We start from the raw sequence: 18,561 nt of genomic DNA, 5'->3' as shown, positions 1-18,561 counted from the left end.
GTATTTATGAGCAATATTAAAATAGAGAGACGTGATCTAGAGGAGGTGTTTTTCATCAGAGAAAACAGCCCTAAAGCTAAAGTTGAGTTTGTTTAAAAAGCTAACATCTTTGATGTTCTTTATTACAAACTAATGCATTATTTAATACGACTATATAGTTACTTTTTGCAATTATGTATTGTAAAACGTAGCATTTTTTTGAAAATGTGTGCATGTACTATTTTGGCTGGAGCAACAGATTCTGCCTAGCCTAGAAATCTAGACACACCCTAGCGGCAGCAAATCTAATCTGCCGCGAGTGTCGTCTAGAAACTCTCAATACCCTCTGAGCTGTAAACGCCAAACTCTGGTCGGGCCAATCACATTGTGTATAGAGTCGGTGGGCGGGGCTTAACAAAGTGGCGGCAGAGTTGCGTTTGCGTGCTTCTAGTAAACACAGAAGCTGGAGAACGGCGGTCTTTCGAATCAGCTTTGACCGCGACTCTGGAAGACTTGGAGTTAAGCTTTTCTCTGGGAAAAGAACAAAGAACGGCACTGAAGTCATTCTTAAGAAGGGAAGATGTGTTCAGAGTTTTGCCCGCTGGATACAGCGAACGTTTAATCGATCAGCTCCACTTCACGTTGCTCTGGTTGGTTGTAGCGCTATTCTATCGCGTGCAGAGGGCGTTTGAAAGACAACCGTTTATCCGCCCCTCGGATTGAGCTGCCAACAAACATCTTGATGTGGGTCTGGTTTGTCAGGCTAGATTCTTCCTCATGTAAAGGCGTTTTCATACCTGGATTGCTTGGGTTCATTTAGGCATCTTCGAACATGGCAATTGCGTTCAAATCTGCACAAAAATAATCAGTCAGAGATAGCCTGAACAAGGTTCTCCCAGCCTGATTAAAAATGAATACTGTACTGGTTTACTTTTGGTAAGAAAGCAACGAAGGAAGCAAACTTTATTCATCATTGGAAATGGGGTTTGTAAAAAGCAGCAATGTCTGATTCTAAGCATGTTCATTATTGCAGTGAATCAAACCAAGAAGAACATGCATCATTGTAACAATTTAAGTCCCTGTTTTGGAACAAAGCGAATGATCTGATGTCTACTATTGTTCATTTCCCATGTGAACAGTTGTTCTCAAGTCAATGTGGTCATTGTTAATGTCATCAAGTGCTCAATTCCTATTAGCACTTGATGGCCATAGATAGATCTCTGTCTGAGACATAATATATCTCTATTTTCTCATATCTGGCAGCATTTATGAAATGCGTTTTTCCCCCTGGGGCTTTCTCTCTCTTTTCCATCACTCTCTCTGTTCCCCTCCCCCAAGTTTATCTCATTTGGGATGCTCAGCTGCCTGGACCATCTGTGTGAGGACTAACTGAGGAGATTTTGTAATGGGCAGAATGAGTCCGAGGGGTGGAGGAATGAATGTCGACCTCAGAAAGAAACTGGGAGATTCTGGCAATCTGGGATATAATGAGGGCGAGGTGTCCGGTGACACTCATGTCTGCTTTATGAGTGTGTGTTTTCAGTGTTACTCTTACTTAGTTATTATTTTTCCCATGCTCCCTTGAGCCAAGCCACTTCCTCTCGTTGGCCTCTTCCACTGGATGAACTTTGCTGTGGAGCCGCTGCTCTTAAATCATGCAAACAACATCTGCTTCAGCAAGGCATTGTGGGTAATGCATCTGGCATTGCTGCTTTGCTAGTAGTAAGCAATTAGAAATTCCCCCAAAGGGTTTTAAAACCCCAGATATTTTTTACACAAAAAAGTAGCACCAATATGATCTTTTGATAGATGTCTTTCCAAATGTAAAACTGTATTAAAGACAGCTGTAAACGTATGCCAGCCATCGCTCCTAATAGCTGGAAACATCATCTTGTGTGGATTTAATTCAGTTTGGTTACAGTTTAAACAGATCCACAAGCTCTGAATCACTTGTTGTTTTCCCTCGGCACAGCAGGCTCTTTACTTCATTCCTAATCTCTTTCTTAAGCGGTTTCTTCGAGCATTTGCATGTTATCCAAACCTCATTCTTTATCTGATTGTTCTCTCTCAGTGAGAGGGTGTACAGACTTCTGTCTTGCTCAGACTTGTTTTTTATTGTCTCAGGTCTCAAATTAGACTATAACTCTTTTGTTTCTTTTGTTTTCAGGTCAGTCTTAGGCCATCTGATATCAGTAGACTCCAAAATAGTGTCCTGGGTTCCTGATTTCTCTTCTGCTGAGACGGACCTCCAGGACTAGGACAAGATGAAACCGGATGGTGTTGACGCTTCAACAATGGAGCCAATGGAAGCGTTAAATGCAGGTCCTGTGATCGAGGTGGCACCAGTGGGTGAAGCTCAGGACCAGGCTTCGCCCACAATGCAAACAGAAGGTGAACCACAGCCAACAGAGGCACTTTCTGCAACCAATAAGACTGGAAAGGACAAGCCTGCAGACCCCAAAGCTAAGACAAAGGCTCCTGCCAAAACAAAGACACCCACTGCTGGCACCAAGGCATCCACGACCAGCTCCCGTCCCACCACTGGTCAAAGCCGCCTAACAAACGGTGCACAGAAGTCGCAAGCTAATGGCGTCACCAAAAAGACCACGACAGGAGGCCTGGAGAAGAAAAGTTCAACCACTGCTGCCTCTAAAAAACCAGTTGGCTCCACTGCTGCACCCACAACCAAGACCCCAACCAAGGTGGCTGAGAAGAAGCCAATGGGGACAGCGAGACCGGCCAGTGCTCCAGCCAATGGGGTGAAGACAACAGGGACAGCGCAGCCAATCAAGAAAGCCCCTGCTGCACCAACTAATGGTCTGAAATCTAAACCAAAACCAACAGGTAAGTCAAAATAATCACATGAGTTTATTGATAACAGCATGATTTCAATGAAGGCCAGGTGTGTCCAACCCTTCTCCTGGAGAGCTGCGCTGTGTCTGAAATCACTTCCAGTTCTTCAGAGTTTAGCTCCAACCCTGATAAAACGCACCTGATCCAGCTAATCAGTGTCTATCTAGGGCCTAGATTTCCAGTCCTGAAGTTTAGCTCCAACCTTAATCGAAACACACTTGAACGCTCCTCCCATTTTTTGAAACAGCCAATAGCGTTTCAATAATACAGTTTGACTAGAGCCTTTCTGTTTGGTAAAGCCAGTTTCCTCTAACTGTTTATCATCATAATCTCCTCCATATCGCTTTGAAATGTAGCATTCTGTGCAGAATTCAAATGGGTCGATATGTTTTGTTGTCTGTGCTGGCTCGCGCATATGATCCGCGCTGCGCTCTCCTGTCTGTAGTCTAACTTTAGACCAGAGCCGTTGGTGTGGGTGTGTGCTTCTGCGGTGCGTAAAACTAACGTGAAACCAGACTTCATTCACCTCGACAGAAAGCATATAGTTTCCTATCGCATATATAGTGTGCTATGTGCCTTTCACCATGTAGAAATTAATAAATGTGTGTTAACAACTGACCGATTTCAGCCGCAGCTTCAGCAGTGTAGGGGGCGGGCTTTAGATTCTAGAGAGCATTTGATTGGACAGAAGATTTGATATGAAGGTGAATTCTGCGATGATGTCCAAATCTGTGATTCATTTTATCGGAAGTGAGAGACTGTAAGTTTTGAATGCTTATATCTCCTAAATGCAAATTTTGTCATTATCCTGGAACACCAGCTTATTCATAACTTTAAGGCTAACACAGTCATACTAAAAGCTAATAAACTTCAATTTTGATTTCAGTGGGCCTTTAAGGATTACTAGAAGGCTACAGACATGTATGTTTTAGCAGGGCTGGAGCTAAACTCTGTAGGACAGTGGCCCTCCAGGACTGGAAGTGCCCACCCCTGCTCTATACCCTGAAATAGGCCACTGTTTGAGCGGACAGACATTTGTAATGGTGTCTGAAACCATAGGGGATGTTATCGAGTTTTGATGACAGAGTTCAAGATAAATCTTTTCTCTACTACTGGAGCTGCCTTGTCTTGATAACACCAGACCAAGCTCAATTTAAAATTGAACATTAGTCTGGGGAGTCTGCTCTGTATTTTCTACTGCACAAGAGGCGTGATCAACGGGCAAAGTTCAAATGACTCTGAATGCTATTGGATAGTCCTTCGATCAATCAGACCACAAGAGGCGTGATCAACGAACATAGTTCAAATGACTCTGTATGCTATTGGATAGTCCTTCAACCAATCAGACCACAAGAGGTGTGATCAACGAACATAGTTCAAATGACTCTGAATGCAATTGGATAGTCCTTCAACCAATCAGACCACAAGAGGCATGCAGGCACCAGTAACAGAAGCAGTAGAAATGAATGTACAGGTTTCCAGACTGAGTTGCAGGGTGAAATCAAATCGCCAGCAGATCAGGTTTACCCAGTCTAGGAGCTGCCAGTATTAAACAGCAAGCATAACTATACAAAAGCAGCAGCTCTTCCAGGGCACTTAGCATCTGAATTCACTCACTAGTTCACTCCTTCAAGTGGTCTATAATAGTGGAGTAATGTAGGGAATAATGAATGAGGGTAATGGTCCCCCATTTTGAACATAGTTCTGGAGTCCTGCCAACTTAATTTCCAGCCCTGTTCCAACATACCTGCCTGTAATTTTCAGGTAACCTTCAAAACTATGATTAGCTGGCTCAGGTGTGTTTATAATCAGCAGGACTAGCTCTCCAGAAGTGTGGTTGAAGTGGGGTTTTTTTTTCAAGAAAGCACATTATCACATTTCAAATGAACTTGAATATGTAATGGTCTGTATTTTTCTGGTTGTTCAATGTTATTAAACACCCATACCATCATCTTTCAACCTAGCTCCAACTTCAAGGCCCACCACTGCATCCACCACCAAGACCAGCACCACTGGCTCTCCTAAACCTGATACGACACCTGTCGCCAAGACAAACAGGTAGGCGTCTCATTGGTTAAGCTCCCAGACAAGGGTTGTTGATAAGAATTCTGCAATGTGGGCCATTGCAGTAGCTCATTCTCTTCAGAAAGTCCTTCAGGCATTGCTCATACAGCCTCGCGCTGTAATCCATATCTCTCTGAGACAATCCCTACTCTTCATTCACTGAATACTTAAAGCATTAGGCATCAATTCTAAGTCTGAACAGGAAAGAATTTCATTTCCTTGGAAATTAACTGGACACAGTTCTCAAGTGCCAAATAAAACACCATGAGGGGGAACTCTCATCATTAAGAGAAAGTTTAGACTCTCCCCAGTTCAAAAAGTCTCCACAGAACAGCCCCCCAGTAGTTTCACACAATGAGATGCTGATATAATGCAGATATCCAGGACAGATCCAGAAAGATGTTAGGAGACAATCTGAGTCACGCTGGGAATCACAACATGGAGCTCACAGGATCTGTTTTGAGATGCCTGCAGACAGCCATGAACAGTGAAGGAGTTTTTTGTTACTTGTTTATAGAGGCAATGAGGGCCATCCTGAGGCCTGTAAAGGAGCTCAGACTCATGACGTTATGTGTGGGTGAGGGAAAATATTTGTGTTACTTTTTTTTTGCAACGTGAACATTTGTAATGTGATACTTGGTCCTGCAAACATACACTTTTGCAGATCTCTTTAGCTTTTGACAGACATTGATTAACTTCTTTCCTTGAGCTCTTCGAATAAACGTGTAGTGTGTTTTACCAGTGCTTAAAAAGGACTGGACTTACTTTTTTCCAGTAAGGAAAAAGGACATAATCGGGTCTGTCAAAGTTCTCTTCTGAAGGTTTTAGGCTCTTGTTCCAAGCAGCTCTATAATTCATCTCTGCTCTAGGTAGTTCGAAGTCTTGAATCATTAAGCAAGCTTTTTTATGAGTAACCTAGCAAAGATGACAACAAAAGACAAAAAGATTTTTAAAAAAATGTTTACAATTTGTATGATTAATTTGATCTAAGATATTCCGAGCCATACTATAAAAAGTCAGAGCTCTGCCATGACATGTAGCATCTCTCCTCCAACGTCATACAGCTGAACAGGAAGTTTATTTCAAGATTAATGGTGTTTAGAGTAAGAAAGCTGCTGTCTCAAACAGATTACATCACATGCTGCTTGAAAAGGAAAGACAATGGACACTATTAGCACTGCAGTATATTCCAGCACTGGGCTTAGGAAAGATAATCTGGGGAATCCACCTTGAGCCCATGCCTCATTATGATTGTAAACTCAACACTAAACGGACGGGGGAAAGGCCTCTTGTTGTCCAATTAATGCAAGAGTTTGTGTTTTTATCGTTATTTTGACCCTGTGGGCATCTTCGACCAAACACATATTTAATGCTACCTCGGGCCAAGGAAGATGAAATGTGCACAGTTGAGCAGCGGGGGTGGGGGCAGTGTCTTCATTGTAGTTTAACATTTGTTTCACAGTCCAGTAACATATGACTCAGTTTTGGCTGCAGTACATTTTTTCTTTGCATTTGTCCGTGTGTGTGTGTGTGTGTGTGTGTGTGTGTTAAGAGTATTCGTGTAGTGTGCATATCCGTCTTTAGCAGTAGAGGTGTACAGGGAATTCTGCATCTACTGTCCCTACTGGATTTTAAATAAAACATGCCCGTTGGCATTAATGGTGTATGCTTCCCACTTAAAACCTTTACATTGCTACATAAATTATGTAGGATTGCATTTTCTACTAGAAGCATCAAACTAAATTGCAAAAATGATGCTTGTTTTCGAAAAGGTTTTCCAAACCATTTTCCAATTTCATTAACTGTAACAATAATTATAACTGTAATGATGATTATAATAATAACTGCAACGATTAGTATAACTGTAACAATGACTATAATGATAACTGTAACAATGACTATAATAATAACTGCAACGATGACTATAACTATAACAATGACTATAATGATAACTGTAATGATGACTGATGATAACTGTAACGATAACTATAATGATGACTATGATGAGAACTGTAATGATGACTATAATGATAACTGTAACAATGACTATAATGATAACTGTAACAATAACTATAATGAAAACTGTAACAATGACTATAATGATAACTGTAACAATGACTATAATGATAACTGTAACGATAACTATAACTGTAACGATAACTATAACTGTAATGATGACTACAATGATAACTGTAACGCTAACTGTAGCGATAACTAAAACGATGACTATGATAACTGTAACGATGACTATAACTGTAACGATGACTATAATAACTGTAACGATAACTATAACTGTAACGATAACTATAACTGTAATGATGACTACAATGATAACTGTAACGCTAACTGTAGCGATAACTATAACGATGACTATGATAACTGTAACGATGACTATAACTGTAACGATGACTATAACTGTAACGATGACTATAACTGTAACGATGACTATAACTGTAACAATGACTATGATAACTGTAGCGATGACTATAACTGTAACGATGACTATAACTGTAACGATGACTATAACTGTAGCGATGACTATAACTGTAACGATGACTATAAATGTAACGATGACTATAACTGTAACGATGACTATAACTGTAACGATGACTATAACTGTAATGATGACTATAACTGTAACGATGACTATGATAACTGTAACGATAACTATAACTGTAACGATAACTATAACTGTAAGGATGACTATGATAACTGTAACGATAACTATAACTGTAACGATAACTATAACTGTAACGATAACTATAACTGTAAGGATGACTACAATGATAACTGTAACGCTAACTGTAGCGATAACTATAACGATGACTATGATAACTGTAACGATGACTATAACTGTAACGATGACTATGATAACTGTAACGATGACTATAACTGTAACGATGACTATAACTGTAACGATAACTATAACTGTAATGATGACTACAATGATAACTGTAACGATGACTATAACTGTAACGATGACTATAACTGTAACGGTGACTATGATAACTGTAACGATGACTATGATAACTGTAACGATGACTATAACTGTAAGGATGACTATGATAACTGTAACGATGACTATGATAACTGTAACGATGATTATAACTGTAACGATGACTATGATAACTGTAACGATGACTATGATAACTGTAACGATGATTATAACTGTAACGATGACTATGATAACTGTAACGATGACTATAAATGTAACGATGACTATAACTGTAACGATGACTATAACTGTAACGATGACTATAACTGTAATGATGACTATAACTGTAACGATGACTATGATAACTGTAACGATAACTATAACTGTAACGATAACTATAACTGTAAGGATGACTATGATAACTGTAACGATAACTATAACTGTAACGATAACTATAACTGTAAAGATGACTACAATGATAACTGTAACGCTAACTGTAGCGATAACTATAACGATGACTATGATAACTGTAACGATGACTATAACTGTAACGATGACTATGATAACTGTAACGATGACTATAACTGTAACGATGACTATAACTGTAACGATAACTATAACTGTAATGATGACTACAATGATAACTGTAACGATGACTATAACTGTAACGATGACTATGATAACTGTAACAATGACTATGATAACTGTAACGATGACTATAACTGTAACCTGTAACGATGACTATAACTGTAACGATGACTATAACTGTAACGATGACTATAACTGTAACGATGACTATGATAACTGTAACGATGACTATGATAACTGTAACGATGACTATAACTGTAACGATGACTATGATAACTGTAACGATGACTATAACTGTAACGATGACTATAACTGTAACGATGACTATGATAACTGTAACGATGACTATAACTGTAACGATGACTATGACTATAACTGTAACGATGACTATGACTATAACTGTAACAATGACTATGATAACTGTAACGATGACTATAACTGTAACGATGACTATGATAACTGTAACGATGACTATGATAACTGTAACGATGACTATAACTGTAACGATGACTATGATAACTGTAACGATGACTATAACTGTAACGATGACTATGATAACTTTAACGATGACTATAACTGTAACGATGACTATAACTGTAACGATGACTATGATAACTGTAACGATGACTATGATAACTGTAACGATGACTATAACTGTAACGATGACTATAACTGTAACGATGACTATGATAACTGTAACGATGATTATAACTGTAACGATGACTATGATAACTGTAACGATGACTATGATAACTGTAACGATGATTATAACTGTAACGATGACTATGATAACTGTAACGATGACTATGATAACTGTAACGATGACTATAACTGTAACGATGACTATAACTGTAACAATGACTATGATAACTGTAACGATGATTATAACTGTAACGATGACTATGATAACTGTAACGATGACTATGATAACTGTAACGATGACTTTGATAACTGTAACGATGACTATAACTGTAACGATGACTATAACTGTAACGATGATTATAACTGTAACGATGACTATGATAACTGTAACGATGACTATAACTGTAACGATGACTATAACTGTAACGATGACTATGATAACTGTAACGATGACTATAACTGTAACGATGACTATGATAACTGTAACGATGACTATAACAGTAACAATGACTATAACTGTAACGATGACTATGATAACTGTAACGATGACTATGATAACTGTAACGATGACTATGATAACTGTAACGATGACTATGATAACTGTAACGATGACTATGATAACTGTAACGATGACTATGATAACTGTAACGATGACTATAACTGTAACGATGACTATGATAACTGTAACGATGACTAACTGTAACGATGACTATGATAACTGTAACGATGACTATGATAACTGTAACGATGACTATAACTGTAACGATGACTATGATAACTGTAACGATGACTATGATAACTGTAACGATGACTATGATAACTGTAACGATGACTATAACTGTAACGATGACTATGATAACTGTAACGATGACTAACTGTAACGATGACTATGATAACTGTAACGATGACTATGATAACTGTAACGATGACTATAACTGTAACGATGACTATGATAACTGTAACGATTACTATAACTGTAACGATGACTATGATAACTGTAACGATGACTTTAATGACGACTACAATGATAAATGTAACGATGACTATAGTGATAACTTTATGATAACTGTAACTATAACTGTAATGATAACTATCCACAACTTTTCCGAACTCTGACCTTTCCCATGATCGCTATGGCAACATAGAACACGCCGGTAACGAACTTCCGGTTTACGTTAGTCTGTACTGTTATCAGCTAAACACTTGGTTGTATTATCAGGATTCAGGAGTAGACTTTTATAACAACGCTTCAGGCAAAATGATCACATGTCCCAGGTGGTCGCATGGATCTGACTATCTGACAAGAACTTACTAATATCTGTGGCACTAAGCGAATCACCAGAGTTATGCGGTTTTTGCCACTGTGTGGTAATGTTAGGCCGGCTTGGCTGTTCCTATGAACCACGCAAGAGTTACCTTCCGTCCATGCGCCTGTAAATCGATTTTATTTTATTATAAATAAAGGTTTATTTGTTTCTAGTTATTTATTTTGTTAGATATTTCCACTTTGCGGGAGTCCCGCAAAATTATTTTATTTTCCCGCGACACGCACACAATAATATCTTGCCGCCCGCATCCGCATTCACCCATCAAATATGATCCCGCGCCGCACTCGGTTGTGCTGGGTCCCGCAGGAGTGCAGGTCTCTGTTTGGATAGTAACGTTAGGCTGTTAGAGAGGTCTTGCTACATATTAAATCTGTAAATTATTGAAAACAATAAACATACCCCTTGCAAAAAATTATACAGTTGTACTGCAGTATTTTAAATAGGTTAAACTAATTTATAAACTCAATAATTATATTTACAGCAATGAAATGTTAATTTTTAATGCACTTAAATTAATTGAAGTTCATGCATCTATTTTCATGTTGATTAAAAAAAAGACATGACATGATTTCAACAATTACAAATATTAAAATATAAATATTACTTCTACATCACAATTCTTGAGTTTATCTGAAGCTCGTTGGGCATTGAATGGAGTGCGTAGGGTGCTAGGCAACATGTCAAACGGGTCCGTTTATGTTGCATGGTTTATCGAAGCAAAGGTTTCGGAGGTCCAGGCGCTCAGCGGCACTCATTAACCCCGGCGAGAGCAGCCTTAACTCGGCTCGTCCTTCTGACGACTGCCGCTGCCTGGCAGAAGCCCCTCCCATGACGCAAATTCGCGTCTGTTGTGTAGTGAATGAAGCGAATGGATTCAAAATGTTCACGCGTCCAAGTTTGCGCGTATAGCGCTATTTATTCGGGTCACTCGCGTGGTGTGAACGCAGCATAACTGTTATGTGTGCTGAACCGGAACTGAGATACCGTCAACCGGAAGTATCGAGTGTCATGGCGACGCCCACTAAGGCTTGCTGGAAAGTTGTGGATAATTGTAACGATGACTATGATAACTGTAATGATGACTATAACAATGACTATAATGATAACTATAATGATAACTGTAACGATAGCTATAACTATAACGGTGGTGACTATAATGATAACTTTAATGATAAATGTAACGATAATTGTAGTGATAACTATAACTGTAGCGATAACGATAACTATAATGGTAACGATGATTATAATGATAACTATAATGATAACTATAACTGTAATGATAACGATAACTATAACTGTAATAATGACTATAATGATAACTGTAACTGTAAAACTATAACTAACAATGACTATAATGATAACTGTAACTGAAACAATAACTGTAACGATAACGATAATGATGACCATAACGATGAAAATAATGAACTGTTTATTGCTGCTGGACTGCTGAACTAAATAGAGCAATGTTTACACTTTTCATTCTGGTATTTCAACACACAAAAAAAACTGTAGTTTTAAGGGGTCATGCTCAAGTGAATCTACAGCGTTGCTCGATAAATGCAGTGCAAAGACGAATGCAAGTCATGCTAACGGCATTTAGTGTGGTGCAGACATGAAGGAACTGGCCAGAAATATGACTCATTTTGATTGATGTCATGGCGCAACCCTAATGGATGAGCTCTTTCCTAATGATGATGATGATGATGATGTCATACTGACGTAAAAGTTGGTAGTCGGTAAAGGGTGCGTCTGGTGCTAAACCATTGGAGTCACGTCTCATAAATAATTGTCTCTCGTTCTGTATCTCTTTGTCTCTCTCGCTCTCGTTCATTAGAGTTTAGTCCTCCAGAGAGATGTTTTATTGCAGCCACTGCACCCAATCTCTAAATGGAGCGTGCGTGAGTCTGAGTGCCCGACAGCCAACTTGATGGATGCTTTACAACACTTCAGTGATTCTGAGTTTGCTGCAGCGCTTACGTGTTCTTCGCTTGTCAGATTGCTGCATATTTCTAGGCTGTGCGTGTTCACTGCTGCCCCACTCCTGCAGTTTGACAGAGCTGTTTTCGGGACATGCACATTTGTCTTCACTATTCAGACTAGCTGTGCGACGCTGTGGCCTGCTGCGGATTATTATTTTCTGAATAGTTTGTTTTCTCAAATTTTGAAAGCCTTAAAGTATATTGTTCCCACCAACATGACAAATTATGATCATTGATTGAATTTCATGTAATTTCAAATCTGTACACTGTACACACAATAAATTGGTGCTATATAGTACTAAAACTAAAACTAGTTTCTTTGTCTCATAATATGGGAACGTCTTTAAAGGGATAGTACACCCAAAAATGAGAGTGTGATGTTTATCTGCTGACTCCCAGGGCATCCGAGATGTTGGTGTGTGTGTTTCTTCAGGAGAACACAAATGAAGATTTTTAACTCCAGCCGTTGCTCGTATAATGCATGTCAATGGGGAGTATTTCTATGAGAGTAAAACACACACACAAACAAATCCATATTAAACCCTGCGGCTCGAGGCGACACATTGATGTCTTAAGACACGAAACGATCGCTTTCTGCCAAAAGCACAACAGTATTTGTGTTATTTTATAGCCGATGAATCTCATCTAGTATTCCCAATGCCATTACTTCCGTCAAGTAAGGTCAAAAACCTGTCGCGATCATAGATTCATTACAAAAGATTCCTCATTCGACCGTTCCGCGATATTGATCCACGCAGGCATTAATGAGGCATTTATGTAAATATATTTAGTTTTGGGTGAACTATACCTTTAAGTGCTGTATAGCACCAAATCTGGTTTCTTTCATTGGTTCTTCACCAGCTCTGTGGGATGACTGAGGTGCTATATAGCACCGCTACCGTATACAGAACCTGTTAAGCCCCTGTGTGGTTCTTCAGCATTATTTTAGTGGTTCTTTGGGGTGGTTAAGGTACTATATAGCACCAAATAACATTTTAAGCTGCTTTAAAGGGGGGGTGAAATACTGTTTCATGCATACTGAGCTTTTTACACTGTTAAAGACTTGGATTCCCATCCTAAACATAGACAAAGTTTCAAAAACTAATGTTGGACGTTTGATGGAGTATTTCTGTGTTAAAAATACTCCTTCCGGTTTCTCACAAGTTTCGGAGAGTTTTTTTCGAGTATGGGTCGACTTGACGTTAATAGAGCGGAAGGTCCTTGTATGGGCCGTACGGGCTCTTCTCCCGGTAGGGTGCGCGCGCGTGACTAGAGCGAGAGAGGAAATGCACGCCCATAAACACTCTCAGGTGCAGATCCAGTCGTCCGTGAACACCTCTGACGCGCCCAATGGTCACGCCGCGCTCCACTTTATTCCTATGGGTGACGTCGAGCGACTTCAACGCTTCAGCACAGCATTCCGGGAAGGCAGCGCTGCATTTGAACCGATTTGAACGCAGAAATGACGGGAAGCTTCACAACATCGCTTCAGTCGCGTCGCAAAGTGGATTTCCACGGTCACTGCTGTCACAGGACTTCACCAAATCATACCAAAGAAGTGTGTTTTTGACGGAGCGGTCCCAGCGATAAAGGTTCGGTCCTGCTTTGGAAGCAGCCGGTGAGTAAAACTGCTTCAAATGTCTCTGCTGTTGGCTACCGTCGCGTGAGTAAACATCAGTAAACGTCACGATCGCGTGCTTCGTCATTCAAATGCACTAACGGACTCCATTGCTGTTCTCTGTATAACGTTACACTAGTCTGACGTGCAAAACCTTTTGCTTGCTACTGCTAAGGTTTAGTCGCATACAATAGTCCATAAACCGAATCATGTCCTCATAAACTGCGAGTAAAGACACACAAATGTTGACAGGCCACTAAATACAGTCCATACCACAGAGACGGACGTCCTGCTGTTTCTCCTGTATAGTTTATTTCAGCCTCCGGATATGATTCTGGATCATATCTATTAGCTGAGCTGGATAGCCATGGGTTTCTCCACGCTTGAGGACGTCACCGCTTTGCGCGCTCGTCATTCTTTAGCTCCGCCCACACGATACGCCTTCAGCCGCTCGTTTTTTTCCGGAAAGACTTCGATACAGCCCATATTTCTTTTATAAATATAATAAAACTAAAGACTTTTCGGAGATATGAAGGATGCAATACTACTCTATAGGTACTCAAGATTGACATAAGATTGACTGAAACTGAGTGTTTCACCCCCCCTTTAAAGGTTCTTTACAAGCCAAAGACTTGTAATTTCCATTGTTGGTGCTGTTTAGCACCATATTTGATGAAGAAATTAAATGCGACATGGCATCTCTTATGGCTTCTACAAAGCACCATTTGACAAAGGTGGTGTGGAGCACCTTTAAAGGTATGGTCCTATGTAGCACCAAAAGTGGTTCCTCTACAATTACGAGCCAAGAACCACTTTTAGTGTCATATAGCACCATATTTTTTGAAGAGTGTATGACTTTATTTCATGGGAAACAAAAGGAGAAACTGAATGGAAGCACTGTAAGATATTCTATTATAAGATATTCTTCAAATAGCCAATAGTGTTCCACAGAAAAAAAGTCATATGGTCTTCTCAGTAGGGCAATGGCTGCATGACCACGTGTTGTCTAGTTAGTGCAGGAGTTTGTGTTTACAGGCATCTTTGATTTGATGCATATTTGCTGCCGCAAGCCAAGAAATCACTGCAGATGAAATGCACATTAAGATTTTTGCTTTTGGGGTAAAATACATAAATAAAATTCTGTTCAGATGAACGACTATTGGCTTTTATTAAGCTAACACAGCATATTGACACGCAGGTGAGTGCCAGCAGGTAGACGCAATTTCATCAAACGCTGCTGAATCACAGCTTTACTAATGCATTAGGATTCATCCTGAAGGGACGTGCACCTCCTTATTGAGGTTAAAGAGTCCCTTCAGGCCAGAGTGCCTTATTAAAACCTCATCAGCCGTAGTCTGCCCGTCACTGGCTCAGGAGGAGGTCGTCTTCCTCATTGCGGCAGTGGCTTCAGGGGAAGTTTTGTCACTCATAAATGTAACAGTAAGTTAAACAGTGTTTATAAGCCAATCAGACTCCAGGCTTCTCCGTCGTTCACAAATCATTAAAGTGCTCTCTATAAAATGCCTGAATGGCGTGCCATTAGCTTCAAGCAATTCACATAAATGCATGTGTGTCAATGTGCTTGGATTGTGTTTAAGCTTGGGTGGACTTTGGGGTTTTAATGTGCATTGTATTTGCCCCAAACCCTGACACAGATCTGACAGCAAATTACACTCAAGTGAGGATAAAATAGAAAACTATGGCCTAGTTTGTTAGGGTTTTTTTCTATTAGGGGAAATAGTCTACTCAAAGATGATAAAAAATGGCAATACTCACCCCAAATGTTACCACAAATTTGCATGACTTTCTATATTTTGACAGATTTTCAACCAGCTGTATATTGTTACACTGTCGCTAGTATGCAAACAAAGTGTACTCTTTCTCGATATTACCTGAACTCAGATATCACGGTTTATTTGTCAGCAAAAGGCTTTTGACAGCTTCAGGGCTTTTGTTAAAACTACAGCTTGTACTACAGCCACATATTTGTATTCCTGCCCACGGACAGATGGATCGACAGAGGTGTGTGCCAAAATCAAAGTGCATTGTGGGTGTCGAAGTTTTTGGCAAAAAATAATGTCATTTTCTCTAGTCATGTAGAACCGATTTCAATAGTTCTTCATATTTCTGCTGCATAGACAGCCAAGTTTTTTATTAAAAGCCCATCTTAACACCAGTAAAATACCCCTTTAAGTGATTTGACCAGGGCTGTTAAGTTCCTGAAAAGACAGTAGAGTACCGCCAATGTGCTATTAACTTACCATAAAAGACCCAAAACAGACTCAAATAATATAGTGCACAAGTCACATGAACTATTGTTATAGTGCCTTATTGTGCCCTTTGTGGAGCTTGAAAGCTCTTGGTCACTGTATTCTTTCATTGTATTATAAAGTGGTTTTTGTTTCTCTCTCTCTTTCTCTCTCTGTCTCAAACTCGCTCTCCATCTCTTGTGCTCCAGGAGAATGATGCTTCTGCTAATCTCTCTGAGTCATCCTGTCACTGTAGATTATACATATCAGTTTTATGTTTGAGATTAAGAGGAAACTTTTATAGATTTGCTCTCTTGTTCTCATTCTCTTTCTCGCTCATCTCATAGTGCATTCTTCTTAATATTTTAATAATAATGCAAATCCCTATACTGGGCACAATTTTGCCCCAATAGTATGACCTTTTTATGTTGGTAAAATCAAGGAAGAGATGACTCTTTTAGACATTAAGGATCCAAGTACAATATTTGGGGCTCATCGTGATTTTTATGATGATAGCTTCTGTTGACAAATATAGAATATGTATTGTTAAATATATTGGCTATCCTTAACTACTAGATCTGAAACTGTGGTTAAAAAAGAACTGAACTTCTTTATGAACTGTACACAGGCCTAATTATTAAGTTGGCTCACAGACTAATGTACTAATCCAGTGCTTAAGTAGGTGTTTTTGTAAAGTGAAACTAGGTCGAGGAGCTACAACACACCACTGTATTAATTCACGTGTGGTTTTCTCTGTCAGGTTTATCTGTTTATAGACTTGCCCTCTTTGTTCCAGAACCTTCACTGCTGAATCTCTCTCTCTTTTGCTCACCCGCTCGCTCTCTCACCTGATACTCTATATGTAGGACACTACAATTTTGTAGCATCTTACCCCTGCAAGTACTTTGCCAATATTAAATACGGAGAACATGTTTTTTAGCAAAATCCTATACTGTTTTCCCTGAGTGGGATTTGCATGGTTATTTTTACTCATCACAATGAAAGATTTACATGGAGCTTGCTGTGTCTTGTGCGCTGATATGCACCCTGCCTCGTGCTCTCCAGCTCTTTATTTAGAACAGAAGAGACACATGCAGTGGACCATAGACAGAGGAAATCAGAAACTCCTGCCAGACCCACAGGATGTAGGTTGGTTTACTCAGACTTGACCTGGACAACCACTGAGTCACTGGCGTGTGCCAAGCTTAGCTCATACTAGACCAAAGTGGACAGATACTAGATCCCTTTCTCGGGGCAAAACACGTGTATTGCCACTGAGTCAGGCACCCCAGGATAGAAGAGCGGCATTGTGGGTAGAGAACTGGGGGAGGGACATTCTTGAAGAGAATGTTTTTGCTAGTTTTAACATTGCTCCAGGTGGTGTTCCTGAGCTACCTGTCCTGGCCTTCTGTGCTGTGACTAACAAACCTCTGTCCACAGAGTCACTTGTGGCTCTTCTTTCACAACTAAAATTTCACAAGAGAAATATGCCATTTTACTCATACACACTAGTAACTTCTCTGTGTGATATTTCATTCTGTTTAATGGCAATGGTCTTTGTTCTAGCTGGACATTAAACCTCAATGGAAGTCTCATACCACAGAGTTTTGCTTACTCTGCAGACCTAAAGGAATAGTTCATCCTTAAGTGAAAATGCTGTCATCACTTACTCGCCCTCATGTTGTTCCAAACCTGTGTATGAGTTTCTTTCTTCTGTTGAACACAAAACATATTTTAAAATATCTTCTTTTGTGTTCAACAGAAGAAAGAAACCAATACAGGTTTGAAACAACATGAGGGTGAGTAAGTGATGACAGTATTTTCATTTTTTGGTGAACTATCCCTTTAAAAAAAATGCCTTAATGACTCACCACACCTGTTATTAAGATTTTACATGGTCTTCCTCTTTAATGATTTTGCATTTTCTATCTGTAGGTCTGCTGGCTCTGCTCCTATTGCTCGTTCTTCCCCTGCTGCCCCTAAGCCTGCGACCCCTACAACTGCCGGCAAGACATCTACATCTGCATCCAGACCAACTACTGCTACATCCAAGACACCATCTACTACTGCTAAACCTTCTCCTGCTAAAATCACAGCACCCCCTGCTGGCCGCACTACCACTCCTAAGACCACAACACCTGTCAAGAAAGGTAAGCACCTTGTGGCATGTAGTTCAGATGTAACCCATGAAGTATTCATAGTGTTTTAATACTTAAATACTGATATTTTAAGATTAAATATTTTTAAAATACATACTTTCAGTTTATAATGTTTAGTGTCCTAATAATGATTGGATTCATTTTTATTTAAAGCTGAGATACTGAGT

General features: G+C 39.6%; 1 protein-coding gene across 1 annotated transcript in view; it reads left to right on the top strand.

Moving 5' to 3' along the window:
* The window catches only part of prr36b (proline rich 36b), a 44,889-nt gene that overhangs the window by 21,406 nt on the left and 4,922 nt on the right, over positions 1-18,561 (top strand). The window contains exons 2-4 of the mRNA XM_067456108.1: positions 2,147-2,823; positions 4,797-4,890; positions 18,171-18,385. Coding sequence (XP_067312209.1) covers positions 2,244-2,823; positions 4,797-4,890; positions 18,171-18,385 — 889 coding nt within the window. The 5' untranslated portion in view covers positions 2,147-2,243. The remainder of the gene's footprint in view (positions 1-2,146; positions 2,824-4,796; positions 4,891-18,170; positions 18,386-18,561) is intronic.

This window comes from Pseudorasbora parva, chromosome 2, assembly GCF_024679245.1.
Source record: "Pseudorasbora parva isolate DD20220531a chromosome 2, ASM2467924v1, whole genome shotgun sequence".
Taxonomy (NCBI): domain Eukaryota; kingdom Metazoa; phylum Chordata; class Actinopteri; order Cypriniformes; family Gobionidae; genus Pseudorasbora; species Pseudorasbora parva.
The sequence above is the reverse complement of the archived record's forward strand: the minus strand, read 5'-3'. Positions and strand labels throughout refer to the sequence as shown.